This window comes from Heteronotia binoei, chromosome 6 (assembly GCF_032191835.1).
Source record: "Heteronotia binoei isolate CCM8104 ecotype False Entrance Well chromosome 6, APGP_CSIRO_Hbin_v1, whole genome shotgun sequence".
Classification (NCBI taxonomy): Eukaryota; Metazoa; Chordata; class Lepidosauria; order Squamata; family Gekkonidae; genus Heteronotia; species Heteronotia binoei.
In genome coordinates, this window is record NC_083228.1 from 77,665,953 (window position 1) to 77,682,704 (window position 16,752).

At 42.2% G+C, this 16,752-nt stretch overlaps 1 protein-coding gene across 2 annotated transcripts in view; it reads right to left on the reverse strand.

Annotated features, from left to right (window-relative positions):
* The window catches only part of ARMH3 (armadillo like helical domain containing 3), a 209,218-nt gene that overhangs the window by 159,302 nt on the left and 33,164 nt on the right, over positions 1 to 16,752 (reverse strand). For both annotated transcript variants that reach the window (XM_060241823.1, XM_060241822.1), the window contains exons 13-17: positions 16,455 to 16,530; positions 14,346 to 14,439; positions 8,961 to 9,062; positions 3,692 to 3,750; positions 106 to 171 (exon numbers count right to left, since the gene is read on the reverse strand). In XM_060241823.1, coding sequence (XP_060097806.1) covers positions 106 to 171; positions 3,692 to 3,750; positions 8,961 to 9,062; positions 14,346 to 14,439; positions 16,455 to 16,530 — 397 coding nt within the window. The remainder of the gene's footprint in view (positions 1 to 105; positions 172 to 3,691; positions 3,751 to 8,960; positions 9,063 to 14,345; positions 14,440 to 16,454; positions 16,531 to 16,752) is intronic.

The following is a 16,752-nucleotide window of genomic DNA, read 5'->3' on the forward strand; positions in this document are numbered from 1 at the left end:
GATGCCAAAACAACTATTTGCCTGAAATGACACAAGAAACATGAACAGCTAATGATTCCTGATGAAGCTCTGATGAAGCAGGGATCTTTAATAAGGAAGACTCACCATTCTGTGCAGGTTTACTCGGAAATTCATGTTGTCGTCATGCAGAAAAGCATTAGCATATTGGTCCTATGAAAGAAAGAGGCACCACCATGCATTTTAACACAAAACCAAAGTGAAAAGTAACATTCAACCAAACAACTACAAGTAAGTAGCCTGATAAAGACTTTCAAGTAGACCACTCACACACCATTTGTGTACATTCAATAACTCATGGCTTCCAAGATAAAATATCCAGTTTAATATAAAAGGCATGTCCTGAGAAGGGCAGGATTTTTCAGGGCACCCTCAAACCAAGAATGCTCCATGGAGTTCAAGGCCAGACTCTGTCCAGACTCTGGAGCTCCCCTCTTCCTAATTAATGACCTAGACTGCTGAGACAATAACTAGAGGATCATGCTTCTACCATATCCTCCCCACTCCTCAATTTAATAAAACCGAATTCCTAGGCAGAGTCCAGCCCTGCCCCAGCCACTGTCAGACTGAATATGTGCAATCAAAACACTGCTCAGCTTTTGCCAGCCCAGCCCAAGTTGGCCCTTTGTGCCTGTAACTCAATCACAAACACCTTCATTGTGGTCATCACATAAAACACCTTTGGCAGCTACTTTCTAATCCACCAACAGAATTCAAAACTGCTGCTTTTGAGTCCAATCCCCTCCCTGTGAAGCTCCTGCTCTCCTGTTGATATAATTAAAGGCGCATAAGAATTCCCTTTTGGCCACCTACTCTGATAGCTGGTTCTTCATCTTCAAGACTTCTTCCCCAACTTTATGGTGGGCTTCATCACCATCTACTCTTCACCATCACCCAGGACTGCATTCTTCAGACTTCTTTTCTCAACAAGATCAGGCAATGTAAGCCCCATGCTTTCTCCCTAAGCAGTCCCTGGTCTCTTCCCCCATGTTCCTCCTAAACAAGTATCAGTTCATAGGCAAGAAGACTTGAACAAAGGCTTTTATTCTTTCTTTGTATATAATGAATCTGCTCATTTTGCCTACTCCTGACATTCTATTTTTCCATTCTGTATCTCATTAGGGAAATAAAGATTTCTCTCATTTTAAGAATTATTCTGCCTCTTGTTCCTTCAGAGCACTGCCCCCAACTGGTACCCACATATAGACAGAGCAACTCCAAATCAGTTAACTGCCCTAATGACATATGCCTGACTCAACACAAAAAGATATTGCTCTGAGCAATATGGAACTTACATGTGTACTGATTTGTGTAACATTCACCCCCCTCTAAAATGACCAGGTTCTTCACAGATCAACAGAGTAATGTTAAAAATTATGCATGCTGTTAACTTCACATCTGCTCATCCTAACTCAAAGGATCAGGACATTGTAATGCGCTTTGCAGAATTCAGTAGGAAATTTCTCCTCTCTCCTGTAGTTATACAAGAAGAAAGCTTTACAGTGGCATTATGATGGACCCATCGCCAGAGGAATTATTACAGCTTGTGGCACTAGAAGATGACTCAGCAGCCTCAGCCCTCAGGCAGAACTCATTCTAAGATCAACTCTAAATCAAGTCATACTCTATATAATGCACAGCCGAATATAGCAATAAATATTCTCTCCCTTTAATTCCATGGTCAAACATGCCCTGTATAGTACCAGGAAATAATTTTTTTGTCTCCTGTTATATACATGCTGCTCAGGTGCCAACTGGAGGAGCTAATTGCTGACATCTTTATAAAATAAAACAGGCATTTCACAATATCTTGATATCCTTTGAAAAACAAATCACAGTAAAGCACTGAGAGAGAACTGACATAGGTGAAAGGACAGTGCTTTAATGCTTAAAAAAACGCAAACCCAAATCTTTCCTATTAGAACTTGGGTTTAAACTTGCACTTACATTTTCATTCAAAACATGAGACTTCCTCTTGGAGACTGGAATGATCTAAGGCACACCAAAGTCAAAAGTCTTCCGGTTCTGATAATTTCTGATAATTTCTGCTCAAGCTATCCTCTCTCTACCTTGCGTGCGTTGGTTGTATTTTGTACACCTCTTCATGCTGTACCAATTTTCTTTTACATCCAGGAAGGATAAATGCTGTGAGGAAATGACCCCTCTTTCCCCAATATCGTAGTCACCAGCATGGTTGCCAGGGCGCCTGGAGAAGTGAGCTCACACACACCTTTGGCCAGAGGGTATGAGCAAAACCATCCAGGGACTAAAAGGGACTCATGTGTGCAAACAGCCTAAGTGTGCATGCATTCTAAACCGGTATAGAGTGCTTGCCAACGTGCACGGACGTTTCCCCGTCACTGCGTGGGTCCGCCATGGTTGGGAAGAAGCTGCGCCGCCATGGAGCTATCCAGGCTACCGGTGTTGAAGCGTTGAGCATGGAATCCACTGTGTCTCGCTAACACCACTTGTAGCCATCTTCCTGCCAGGCTGGACTTCATTCCTTCATAGTGGGAAGCTCACGTACACACCCTGAGTCACCCTTAGCCCGCAAGCAACCCATTTGCCCCATGAATGGATTAACAGCTCAACTGTTAGTCTTGATTGCCTAGCAATACCCTAAACAATAACTCCTGCCCAGAAGATGATGAGAAAAGAAGAACATCTCCTGTCATAACCAGGTCTTTTGTCCACACCGGGGATACCTAGGTCAATATTTGATTCCCTATTGTCACCTTCCCAGATAAGCCCACTTAATCCCAAGTACCTAGCCATTTCCATACTGACACCCTTGGAGCCGCCCCAGGCCCTGTCGCAACCTGGAAGTTTCCAGGTTGCCCAGGACAAAGGTGAAGTTCATTGGTCAAAACTGGCACCCAATTAGGAGCCGCCAAGGAACTCACCATTGGCTCTTCTAATGTCCAGCCTTCATGGTCATCACAGAGCCTCCCATTCCTCCTCCCCGTTGCCTCCCATCCCCTAAGGGCTCAGGTGAGGCCTTATAACCTGTGGACTAGCTACCCACAGGTGTGCTTCTATCAGCAACCCACCTTCCGCTGCATAGATCCATCCCCGATTCCTGATCAGTTTCGGGTCCTCCCCCATTCCCTCAACTGTCGCCACCGGAGCCTTCCTTGAAGTCTGCGAGAGGTAAATATTACCCTGTCTGTCTACCCTTATATGTTCCCCTATCAATCTATCTGTGTTTCTTAGACCTGTGTGAATGTGTGATTGTTTTGTATTTTTATCTTGTGTGGAAGAACTATTATTCTAAATAAATTACAATTGGTTTTTATTAAATTAGAGTCCTTTTATTGAGCATTACCCTCTGGATGGTTGAGCCTGGTATATATTGGTAAAAAGATTCCTAGTGAGCCAGGTGCCCACCTAACTAATTCCCCAACCTCGTTTTGAGGGCATTTCGGCTTACAATGCTTCAAAGTGATCTCCCACATTTTGATATACTAAGCATTCTATCTTAGAATAAAAGAAGACTAGCATCATGAGGCAGACCTGTTTGGTTTACAGATCCGCAGCAAATTATAGTTGCTGTGGTTGCAAATTGAGCTTCCAAAAGATAGAAGGGAAACAAAATGTAAACATAGTGCCAGGTCATGGGTCTAGAGATTAGTGTATGTCTAATGAGATGGGGAACACAGGCAAGAGGGCTTACCTCAGCTATGCAGGTCAGGATAATCAGACAGAGCTTGCCACTATGGAGTCGGTGTTCATCTGCAAATGAACAACAACAGGTCCCACATGAGCCACTAAACCTTGGTGTGTCAAACAGTTAGTATGCAGATCAGGAAGAACCAGGCAAGAGGTGAGGCACCAGAAGTTCTTTAGCTCAAAGCTGTAACTCTAGCACAGAAACTATAGAATCACAGATGTCTGTAACAAGCTCTTTTCTATCAAACTCAAGGCTAGTTTCATTCTGTGATGTCTCTTGTCTTTTTGCATCTCCAACATTATATTTTCTGCTCTTTTTTTACCTTTTAAGAAAAGGCCAATTAGCTCTTAGAGCTAATTGATGCTATTGATGCTCTTAGAGATTAACTTGCAAGTAGTGGTCAACGCTGTTCCCTGTTTGACAGTGTAACGGATTCCTAAAGACCTAATAAGCAACTATCAGTAACAAGAGGTAAAAAAAACCCTTTAAAGTATGCTACTTTGGGCTCTAATAAGCAGCATGACTTCTCCAGATGTGGACGGATGACAGATAAACCATTACTAAGATCAGGGTTTCCTTGGCCACAAAAGGCATAACTAATTCCCACTTTTCAGGATTCTGGTATGTGCTAGCCCACTATCTGTCTACATAGCTGATAGTGACACTCACATGGGCAGCTGGGGTGCAAACATGCCTTGAAGATAAAAAGTTTCTTGTGTAATGGAGATGTGAGTCTGCTCTTCTTAGCAGAAAAAAACGTGTTTTGTGAACTTCCTATACTGGGACTATGCCCTCATTTTCTTTTATGTCAAAGCAGAAGTAAGAAAGATAGATTTGGGTTTACCCTTTGGGGGGCTGTTTTAATGAGTCTAACATGTCACTAGTGTTGAAAAAACCTTGTACATTGTTATGCATTTAGAAGTAACTCAGGATATAAATAGATAGTGCTAGACACTGACAAGAACCCCTTGATATGAATTAGATCAGCGTTTCCCATTTGCAGGGTCGCGACCTGATAGCGGGCAATGGAAGCCTCAATACTGGGACACCAGGAGCAGCCCAACTCCCCCCTTCCCTCTTATCTTCGGTGCTGCATGCCGTGCCACGTGCCGCACTGCGCTCCAGCCCCTGCCCCCCACACCCTCCCCCGTCCCTCTCTGATGTTCAGAAACATCAGAGAGGGCAGGGAAAGCTCCTGACTGGCGTGCAGTGTCTGTATCGCTCCCTGATTGTCCTCTGCCTGGACGACAATCAGGGAGCGATACTGAGACCGCACACTGGCCAGAAACCCTCTCTCATCCCTCTCAGATGTTTGGAAACAGAGAGGGTGGGGAAAATTCCTGGGCAGCGCGGTGTCTCTGTATTGCTCCCTGATCATTCTCTACTTGGAGGATGATCAAGGAGTGATACTAAGACTGTGAGCTGGCCAGAAGCCCTCCCCGGTCCCTCTCTTATGTTCAGAAACATCAGAGAGGGCAGGGAAAGCTCCTGGCTGGCGTTCAGTCTATGTATTGCTCCCTGAGTGTTCTCCACCTGGCCCACGAAGAAGGAACTGGGTCACGGAGGGGAAAAGTTTGCGAAACCCTGATTAGATTGTCCCCAGTGTGGGAGATCGAATGAAGATTACTAAAGGTGAGCACAAAGAAAAAAAATAGTATTTTTTAGGTTTGAGTATTTTGAACCCAAAAAATAATGGCATTTCCCGATATTCCCAAATCTCAGTATCAGTATGGTATTGGGAGTCAGGAAATATTCAGGATTGCTGAATTTTTTCAGCTCCATTATACTCTATGGAGACCATTATAGTCAATGGGCACCATAGGCTATAATGGAGAATCAACCCAGGAGTGCCTGGGGCTTGGGGGAGGGGGTGCTGTTTTTTGAGGCAGAGGCAACAAACCTGCATTTAAAGGCAACATAGTTTCATGCAAGTGAACTCCATGCCTCAGCAAGTGCTGAGAGTTCACTCCAAAGCCATTTAAAGGGACTGAAAGCCCTCTAAATACCCTATAACTATGGCTATCTAGCAGCTCTGAAAAATCCCTAAAAAACTGAAAACATTCAGGATTTTTCTGGGTGGCCTTTTTTATAGTTGGATCACTAGCCTCCTCAGTTATCAGCTGAGACTTTTTTTTAGCTCAGTTTATACCATTACAAATAGAGAATGGCTCAAACTTATATGTAAAGGATGGTGATAAACAACTGCATGTATATATGCAGCATGCATGCTGTAGCTCAGGAGCAACATGTGGCTCTTTCACACATATTGTGCAGCTCTTGAATTGGCTGGCTTGGAGAAGACATTTCTCTCTTTAAATCACTTCTCCAATGCAAGCCTGCTGGCTTCCTTTCCACCTCTCCCTCCTTCCCTCCTCCTCCCCCCCATCAATCTGCCTTCCTTGCAGCTCTCAAACATCTGGCACTTATTCTATACGTCTCTTATGTTAAGGAAGTTTTGGAGCAGGACTGCACAGAAATGCAGTTCCAGCTGGCTTGGCATCAGGGGATGTGGCTTAATTCGCAAATGAGCTCCTGCTGGGCTTTTTCTAGAAGAAGAAGAAGAAGATATTGGATTTATATCCCGCCCTCCACTCCGAAGAGTCTCAGAGCGGCTCACAATCTCCTTTACCTTCCTCCCCCACAACAGACACCCTGTGAGGTGGGTGGGTCTGGAGAGGGCTCTCACAGCAGCTGCCCTTTCAAGGACAACCTCTGCCAGAGCTATGGCTGACCCAAGGCCATTCCAGCAGGTGCAAGTGCAGGAGTGGGGAATCAAACCCGGTTCTCCCAGATAAGAGTCCGCACACTTAACCACTACACCAAACTGGCTCTCCAAAAAACCCTGCATATAAATATATACGTACATATACATATACTCATGTGTGTGTGTGTGTGTATATACATACATATACACACACACACACATATATACACACACACATATGTATATGGTAAATGTATATATTTAAGTACAGGTAATATGCTGGATATCAAGGGATAATGATTCAAAAAATAAATTAAAATGCTTCATTTCCAGGACAGCCAAGGAAATAGCCTTGGAGAGCTCTAATATCCTAGAGCCTTGTTATCTTTTTACGGTAAGATCTCGAGGCTTATTGTTCAAGAGCTGGGGATTACATCATAACCATTGCTGCTCTATACTAAGCACTTGCACTGTAAATTGCAGACATTACAAGTGATGTATTACATTTGACAGCACATCATTGGCCACAGATCTGTGATATGTAGAGCAGTGCTCTGTATTTCAGCATCAGAACAACTGACTACTCTTTACAAGCCCTAAGTGCAGTACGAAAGTAGCACAGATCCCGAGAGGAATCCTAATTTTGGCCTTGGGAGCAGATGGGGAGAGTCGGGTTGGAGGAGTTCTCATACCAAGCCAGTTCTGTGCAATCAGGTGCAGAACTGAAGCTTGCTTCCTCCTTATCTCTGGCAAGGAAAAGTGGGATTGGAAAACCTTTAATGAATGGGAAATGTCAGTATGATGAGAGTGAGATTTATTTAGAAAGTTATGTGCCATCTCACCAATCACTCCATATTGCTAATGATCAATAGCAAAATAATTCAATTTAAGGTACTGGTTATGACCTTTAAAGCCTTTCACAGCCTAGGGCCCACATATATTCCTGTGTGTCAAATACAGTATTCAGGCTGCAACCTGCTGGCTGCTCCTCCACTTCTGGGAGCTCACCTGGCATCAACCACAGTCCAGGCATTCTCTTCTTCTTCTTTTAAAATAATTTATTCACAACGAAGCTCTGACATCTTCCATTAAAGCTTCTACTCTGAAGAATGGGCTCCATGAAGAGGTGAGAGCAGCCCTCTCAATGAGCATCTTCAGGAGATCTTGTAAGGCTTGTTTGCTTGCTTGTTTGCCAGAGCTTTTGGATACAGTATGAACAGCACACATCTTGGTGTAGTGGTTAAGTGCGTGGACTCATGTGGGAGAACCGGGTTTGATTCCCCTCTCCTCCACTTGCAGCTGCTGGAATGGCCTTGAAAGGGCAGCTTCTGGGAGAGTTCTCTCAGCCCCACCTACCTCACAGGGTGTCTGTTGTGGGGTGGGGGGGGAGGTAAGGAGATTGTAAGCCACTCTGAGACTCTGAGATTCAGAGTGTAGGGCGGAGTATAAATCCAATATCTTCTTTATGTTATCTGGTTCTAATCTGTAATGTGTTAATTACTTCTTATAAGCCATCTTGAGTCAAGAAGAAAGTAATGGCACAAATATATACACAAATAAATAACCTCATGGTTCTGAATAGGTCAGTGGGACTCATTGTGGCATAGGCAGTATATTTGCATATGCATGATCCAGCATTACCTGAGACTCCCACTTTGACATCAGTCAAGCAAGCCAAAATATCTAAAAACCAGCTGTTTCCTGCCCCCTCATGTTAGTTTTCCTATAACCCTGCACAACCTTTGCCAACCAGAGCACATCAATAGTGCAGGGGTGGCCAACGGTAGCTCTCCAGATGTTTTTTGCCTACAATTCCCATCAGCCCCAGCCATTGGCCCTGCTGGCTGGGGCTGATGGGAGTTGTAGGCAAAAAAACATCCGGAGAGCTACTGTTGGCCACCCCTGCACTAGTGAGTACTGAAGGGTGCACTGAGTTCCATTCTTGGCTCAAGTTCAGAGCCAGCATGGTATAGTAGTTAAGAGCACCAGATTCTAATCTGAAGAACCAGGTTTGATTCCCCACTCCTCCACACAAAGCCAACTGGGTGACCATTTTGTCAGTTATAGTTCTCTCAGAGCTCTCTCAGCCCCTCTTACTTCAAAAGGTGTCTGTTGTGGGGAGAGGAAGGGAAGGTGATTGTAAGCCACTCTGAGACTCCGAGTGAAGGGCAGAGTATAAATCCAACTCTTCTTCATCTGTGCACTATCTCTCTTGGGTATTCTTTGAACAGCAGTTACTATATACTATGGAAATCTCTCAACTTCCTTTCTTCCCCTTACATAGCTGAAAATTGGATCCACTTTGCCTCCTGGGAGGACATGCTGAGACTCCTCTGGTTATTACGAGCTACAATTTTTCCTTTCTATATTTGGCTTCCCTCCCTTCAGCACCAGGTCTCCCTATTCTCTAATAATTGCCATCTGGTAATGAGAAATCAGTTCGTTCTTTCAATGTGCAGAACCTTCATCTCCGTGGGGAGTCCAGGTAGATTTTTGTATGCAGACCAACCAGTAACACCCCCTTCTTCCCCAACAGATTTGTAAAGCTAGGTCAACAGAACTGCTTACCTTTGGTGTCCTGCATGACGATGGAGCTGTACTTTAAGAAAGTTATCAGCAGGTTGCTAGTTTGCACATCAGCATCCAAAGGGAGTTCCACAGTACTTATAACTGGAAAAAATCAGATAAGATTTGCTCACTACCAGCACACAAAAGTTTCCCAAGGTACCCTAATGAAAGTAAAGAAGATGTCCCTACTTCAGCAATACCCAACCCTTCATTTATTTTTCCTCATAACTGCCCATGGTGCTAGGCAATGCCAATGCAGATATCACAATCTCAGTAGTCGAAGACAGCCAGTCAACTGGTTGAAGCTCCACTACTAGAGTGAGACAAACACCACAGACATTGGGCAAACACCACAAACAGAATAAAAGTTATTTAGGTAGCTCCTTCACTATTCTTTCTGACATCATGAAAGAACTGCACTGACTACCTATTGTGTTCCAAGTCCATTTCAAGGTGTTGGCACTGACCTTTAAAGCCCTATACTATCGGGGGCCTGTCTATCTTCGGGACTGCCTTTCTCTGCATGTTCCCCAGAGAGTACTGCGTTCAGGGACACAACATCTATTGTCCACCCCAGACCAAGGGAGGCCAGGCTGTGCTCTACACGGACCAAGGCCTTCTAAGTGGCAGCACCTGAAATGTGGAATGCCCTCCCGGAAGCCATAAGGGCCCTGCAGGACCTCTCTCAATTCTGTAGGGCCTGCAAAACTGAGTTATTTTGACAGGCCTTTTGTACCTGAACCGGGAGAGGACTGCCACTCTACACTACTGAGAAATTGCAATCATTATGCTCTCACTGTTAGTAAAGGACAATCGCACCTAGGTTATTGCTGAACAGCACCAAAAATGTTTCTTTTAATGTTTTAATTGTATTTATTGTTTGAAGTCATTGAAGTGATTATTAGCCGACCTGAGTCTACTTGCTGAGAGGGCGGGATAGAAATTTAAGGTAACAAAATAAAATAAATTAATAAAATTCCAGTAAAACCTGAAACTTTTGTGAGGAAAAAGGAACCACAAAAGCTCATGAGGAGCTAGCTGGTTTACTGAGGCATGGAATTCGAGTAAGAGGAAACAAGGGACAAACTAATCCAGTTTAGCATATTCTCCAATGGTTCCTCTTCCATCTTTCACATGCCTTCTTCATCACTTCTGAAATGACCCTACTGAAACAGCAGGAAACAGAAAAAAACAATTTAAACTGAAGCCAAGCTCTGATGTAAACAAGCTTTCCTTTCATTTCATACCACTGCTTCCATATCTGGCATACACCTCTCCCTGCACCTTCATCAGTATCTGACAAGGCTGAACTTGGTTCCCAGATCCTTATTTGTGAATCCAATCACAAATATTGAGGATAATGTATAAGCTCTGAACCCCAAAATAAGGTTTGGACCACCTTAAATCATACAGTCTCAAATTCAGGGGCCTTTGCCTTCCAAACAGACCTATGCTGCAACTCTGAGAGTCTCATCGTTCCCTTTTAACTAATTATCAACCACTACAACAAAGATGTGCACTTTTCCATGGGGCAGAAGGTATATGGAGAAAAATCATTCTTAGCACTTAAGAAGATATTGCAGCACTTAAAAACCGTATCTGAACTCCTAAAACATAACACAGTGCTCCTTATGTATATCTTGCTACCTTCCCTTCTGCGACTCAAACAAGAGCCACAGCAAAGATAGTGCACTTACCTCAAAACAGTTTGAGACTGTTTTAGCCAGTAACATATTTTTTTTAATTGTAGTTTTTGAGAAGATAAAAGGGAAAGCATACATAAAGCAGACAATAAAGACAAAAGATATGTAAACTAAAAAAGTATCTCTTAAGTGCTTACTGAATGCTTCCCAAAATTAAGACCTCTTTTCAGATTCACAACAGAGAAAGGAAAGGACAATAATGGACTGTAAACATTCAGTTATCCAGCAATCACGATAAATTTCCTCTCCCACATATCTTGATCTTTTGATATAGACTGCTACACAGCTGACAAATCAGTGAAAAATTCCTGCTTACAACCACATTTTGTACGTCTCAGATCAGCCATAAAGTCAAGCAGATCATCATACAAAAACTAACTGTCCTGTCACTAGGTGCAAGGTCAGCCTCTACTAATCCCCCGTTGGCTCATACACATCAGTAAATACTTAGGTACTACATGAAAGCACACAATTCTCAGTAAACACAGAATGGCTACTTGATGAGCCTTGAATGGTCACACCATGCTTTTCTGGGAAGTGCTCAGGATCAATGAAGTGGCTATTTCATTCTTCAGTTGGTGGAATTGTTTATAAAATACATGACAGAATGTAAGTCCCAAGAATCAAGTGCTGTCAGACATCACACTATCAGTAAAAATAAACAGGAGCCTTTTGGCATGTTAGACTAACAATTCAGTTATTCAAAAGGCCAGAAATGATCCAGACTAATATTTAAAAACTTTGAGTATACCCTGACTTCACAAGATCTCAAGACTCTTCCTGAAGCAAGAGTCCCTTACACATCCACCTTCCATTATGATTTTCTCAGAACCAGTAATGCTTATTAATCAAGAGTAGCTCAAAGCATGGTACAGAAACCAGCATCAGCACTGGAGCTGTGAAGGTCAAAGGACACCTGTGGAAAGCAGGCATGCAAGTGAATTTCATGACTAGCTCACAATGGAGGGTTTTTTTGGATGGTTTTAAGATTTTCACCTTGAGTCTAACTTTCCAAGTCATATGACTTAAATTCAATAGGAAAAAAACCCTTAAAAATATACATCTGTTGTTCAGGGTGTTGTCATTAAAAATAGTGCTTTATCAAGAACTTTCATGTCTTAAGACACTAGTATTCTATCCTTTTAAAGGAATAAATCTAAGCATAAGGTCCCATATTAGTCCTTCAAAGAAAATCACACCCCTAGAACACAGACAAAAATATTATTAAGGCAAGCAACAATTAACCTGCATGTGTTAGAGGTGTAGGAAGGGAGATAAATGAATTGATCTCTTTGATGCAAAGTAACTAAATAAGTAACTAAGTAGACTCAGAAAGCTAAACAATGGAAGTAATTGGAAAATATGAATAACTGGACAAAAAGAACAACAGATGAAGGGGCAAATCGCTCCATCATTTGTTACTAAAATAATGGGGGATGAAATAAACCTGTTTTACATGGAAACCAGGTGACCCACATATGTTAAAAAAGATGTTTAAACAGTCATAAAACAGGCAAACAGCTCCATAAGAAACCAGTGAAATCAAGAACTAAATAAATAATGCAACTAGCAGCTTCTGTTGGCCACTGTGGGGTACCTCGCGGACCTGTTCTTACCTTATGTTTCATATTAACATAAGACCACTTAATGAAATAGGTGGTAGCTTTGGAGTTTGGTATCATCAATATACTGACAACACCCAGCTATCTATCTCTGATAGCCCTCAGATGCTGCTACTTCAGTCCTTGCTCAATGCCTAGATCCCATGGTCTACTGATTACAGATGAACAAGCTAAAATTGAATACAGACAAGATGAATACTAGTCAGGATGGCTAGCATCCTAAACCCACATATGAGGCACCTTTCAAATCAGTACATTCACAGTTAAGAACGTGGGGGTACTTTTAAACCTGACCTTGGATAGAGAAGCAAGTCACTGGTGGACTTCCTGATGGCAGCCGGCACCTTTGGCCACTGTGTGACAGAATGTTGGACTGGATGGGCCATTGGCCTGATCCATATGTTCTTATGTCAACACTATTGCTAAGACTACCTTTTTCAATTACATCTGACTTGCAAACTGTGCTGTGTTTTGGATGCAAACAACCTGACCCCATTCATCCATGCTATTACCCTAAGACTAGACTAGAGCAATGCTGCTCTTGGTTAACTGCTAACAGATCTCTCTGCACAACTGCATACCCACCATCACAGTAGCCTCCTAAATCCACTAAGATTTAACTAATATGTATTCAATAACCATAATAGGTCCTTCTGGGGCTGCTATGATACACATCATGAATGAATATTTAACAGCAGCAAGCAAAATTAGCACTTAAGATACCATGGTGACAGGCACCTTAGACGCAGTTCAAACAACAACAGGAAAAGGTTGGTTTAAAAAAATCACTCTGCAGAAACAGTCACTACTTGTCATAGCTCAGCTCCTGCAGCTTTGACTTTTTCATGAAAAGACCATGTATTATTTTGAAATTTGAAAAGAGGCTTTAATCAATGTTACCAGCAAGGTTCTGAGGAACTGAGTTTCAGACCTTAAGCACATTTGCAAAATCTATCAGCATGGGGAGGTGTCTAAAACTGAACATACAAGGTTCTACCTAATTGTTTTTCAAAAGGCATATTTAAAAGTGTTTTCTTTTTGCTTCTTTGTATCTAAGATGTCTAGCTCTGATTATGAGCCAATGTAAAATTATTAAATGTGTAGGTTTGGGGGTGTGGGTAGGGATCATTCTGGCATGGGTTTTTTAAAACTGAGCCAAAAACCATGGGGAGCAAGACTTGGGCTCAGGATCACAGAGAACGGCTGAATAGCATAACAATCTTTGATAGTATTGGTGTAGGTCAAGAAAAATAGCCTTATTATTATTAATCAATCTCCCAGCAGTAGGAAGGCAGTGCTTACTATGCCTGTCTGCAGTAGTCTGGGTCTGTCTATGCAAATGAGAGAAAGAGAAAGAGAGAACGCAAACTGAAGGTAAGTACAAATTTTGCCCACTGCATTAAAAAGTGTGTAGGCGGATGCATTTATAATGAACAATTTGAAAGAAGCCTAAGCACTCCCAGCCCTCATGATCATATGGAATACATATGCAGAGAGGTGGAAGACATAATTGTTTAAACTGAGGCTTTTGATATCCATGGCAACCATGCAGAATTTATCCTCCCAGAGAAGAATACTCTCTGTCAGAATATCAGAATGACCTGAATAGCAGCTATGAGGGTAACACATGCAGCTCTCACCCCCAAGATGCTTACAAACAAAGCTCTATTCAAATCCATCTCATTCTTCCATTTAGCCATTTGTCGTGCACAACACTCAATAAACTGAGGAACTAGGCAATCAGAGATGGACAACTGAACATAATTTCTATAGAATGACCCCACCAGTTTTGCAACTCCAACCCCATACTAGTATCCTATTTATCAAGGACAATTCCTTTCACACTTCACAGAAACACTCCCAGAAATCATCTAGGACCAGTTTATAACTGAGGTACATGAAACCACAGAGCTGTAACCCAATCTAGCTGTTGGCTGGATGGATTTGAAATTCTTGGTTTCCACCTAGGAGAGACTTAGTTCCATATGGGCAGAGAAGGCAAACTGTGATCTTAATCAGGATACAACCAGTGGACCAGAGCAGAGAGTAGAACAGCTCACCATCAGAAGAAGGTGGTGTAGTACCAAGTGGTGTGACTGGAGTTGTTGGAACTGGACTTACTGGCATCGTCACCAATCCTATTTCAGGATGACTCTAGGAAAGCAACACATGTAAGCAAGTTATTTTCCAAACAGCAAATGCTGGAGAGTAGAAGGTGCTCTACACCACTTCTATAACTCTGACTATTTTCCTTCTACTTGGTCATAAAAAACTAGCTATCACTTTTGTCTGTGCTGAAAATCTAAAACATGACTGCTCATGGATTCCTGCCTTGCAAAGAACACATGAGCCTATGGTTCCCACCCTCACCCCACTGTTCTTACATTTCTTCATACATTCCGAATTAGAGCAGTTAGTGCATCATTTTGCCACCCAAGCACTTAACCCACATTTGTCAAGAACAGGACTACAGAAATATTATTGGAACTCCCTTGCCTTCTTCTGCTAATTCCTCTCCACATTTCACCTCAGTCAACTGGTCCGCAACTAATTTCTGATTTAACTTTATTCTCCACAGGGCTCCATTTGTGTCACAGTCAACCATGGGAACCAGCAAGATTTCAGATCAGCATACTATTCTATTTTATATCCAATGGTGAAATAATGAAGTCTGTTTCACGCAGTGCCTTTGATATCAATGCACCTCCAAATGTTCTCTCAGCAGCAAGCAGTGCAATGATTTGAAATGTGTTCTAGAACTACCAATATGCTTTTAATTGCACAGCATTTCATGGAACTTCATGCAGGGCCTATCATGACAGGGAACTAGAATGTCTAGTTTATTAATGGACTCTTCATCAGCCCATCGTCTCATAAGAGAACAAGTACACATAACTAAATGTTGCAGACTGTACTTCTGAAATCATTGTCCAAGGCAAGCTTTGAAATAAACTGCCCATAGAAATATTACAACCATGTTTCCTTGGAATAAAAACTTGTATTTTTGCTTTTTTATAACTCCTATGCCAGCCAAGAGATAATAGCACTGCCTAGCAGCAAGACACTGGCACAGCATTTCTGAAACAGATCCCCAAGTATAATTATGCAAGTTATAGCATAGCTTCCAAAAATCTGTTAAAACAACACACACTGTTCTTAACTATATTACGTAGCCTATGGATGCTGCAAATCTGATATAAACAGAAGAAGCTGCATATAGAGTTTTGACACTGTTGCAAGGAATGTACTCCACCTTGTATCTCAGGTTTATTGTCTGAAGGAATAAAAGCAAGGCTTCAAGCAATCTAGTAAGCACATAAGCACATAAGGCCATGATACTAGCTGGATCATGTTTAGACTCATTTGATTCTAACTGGGAGCAATGTCACCACATTAACTACAGCAGAACATCAGACCACTCAAGAACAAGAAGCCTGAAGATGATAAGTGCAGAGCCAAAGCACCCAGGACTTGTGGCTTTCCAGAAGAACCACAAGCTGAAAAGGCAGACAGAACCACACAAGATAGGATATCAAAAGCACAGACCAAGGGGTAGTGCCCAAGTATCACAGTTATGGCATTAACAAGGTTCTAAAATTATTATATTGAACAGAAAAAGGACAGCTATGGAAAACAATTGCAAAAAGACATCAGAAGACAGGACAGAACTATACTGAACACCAATCACCAGACAGAAATAAGCTAAGCCTTTGAGTCCATGTGAATGAAGCCATCTCTGCTGCTCCTGTCTCCAGTCATGTAAAGAACAGAGAATTCTTCAGTTTGCTATTGCCAGTAAGCCACCCTACACATTCAAAACTCTTCTCCCTTATTTAATAAAAGATAAGGATACAGTTTGTTCTGCTTTGAGGTAATTTCAATAACAAGCTAGTCAGCAATTTTCCCAGGAGTCCTGCAAGCAGACAGAGGAGCCTCCTGCCCTTTTGGGGAGGGGAGGAGGGGAGCATGAAGTATGTATCTTCCAATCCATCAAATTAATAGGAAGGTCTTTTATGCCAAAACCACCACGTGAGTACACCATTATGAGCAACACTACATTTGCAGGATTTCTCAAAGATCATAGCAGATACTGGCAACATACTAAAGATATTCTGGAGCTTAGCTTTCTCTTCCCATTCACAGAAAATATAAAATGAGTTGTATCCCACCTGTGCCAAGACAGTGATGAAGTTTCGGTTCAAGTGAACAGCTTCATAAAGGGCCAAAAGGATAGCCTCATTGGTCCTAAACAAAACAAAAAACCATACAAAAGGAACACACTTATTTGTTGAAGTAACACAGAGAACACTCTCTCCCCCCACCCAAATCATCCACCAATTTTGGACTCCAACTGGACAGATACAAAGGGGTCCCAATGTCTGAACACCCTAAAGAACTGGTTTTTTAAAAAAGCAAGAAATTCAGTAATAGATTTCTACCATTACATCTAGCCTAGCCCTTATTCTT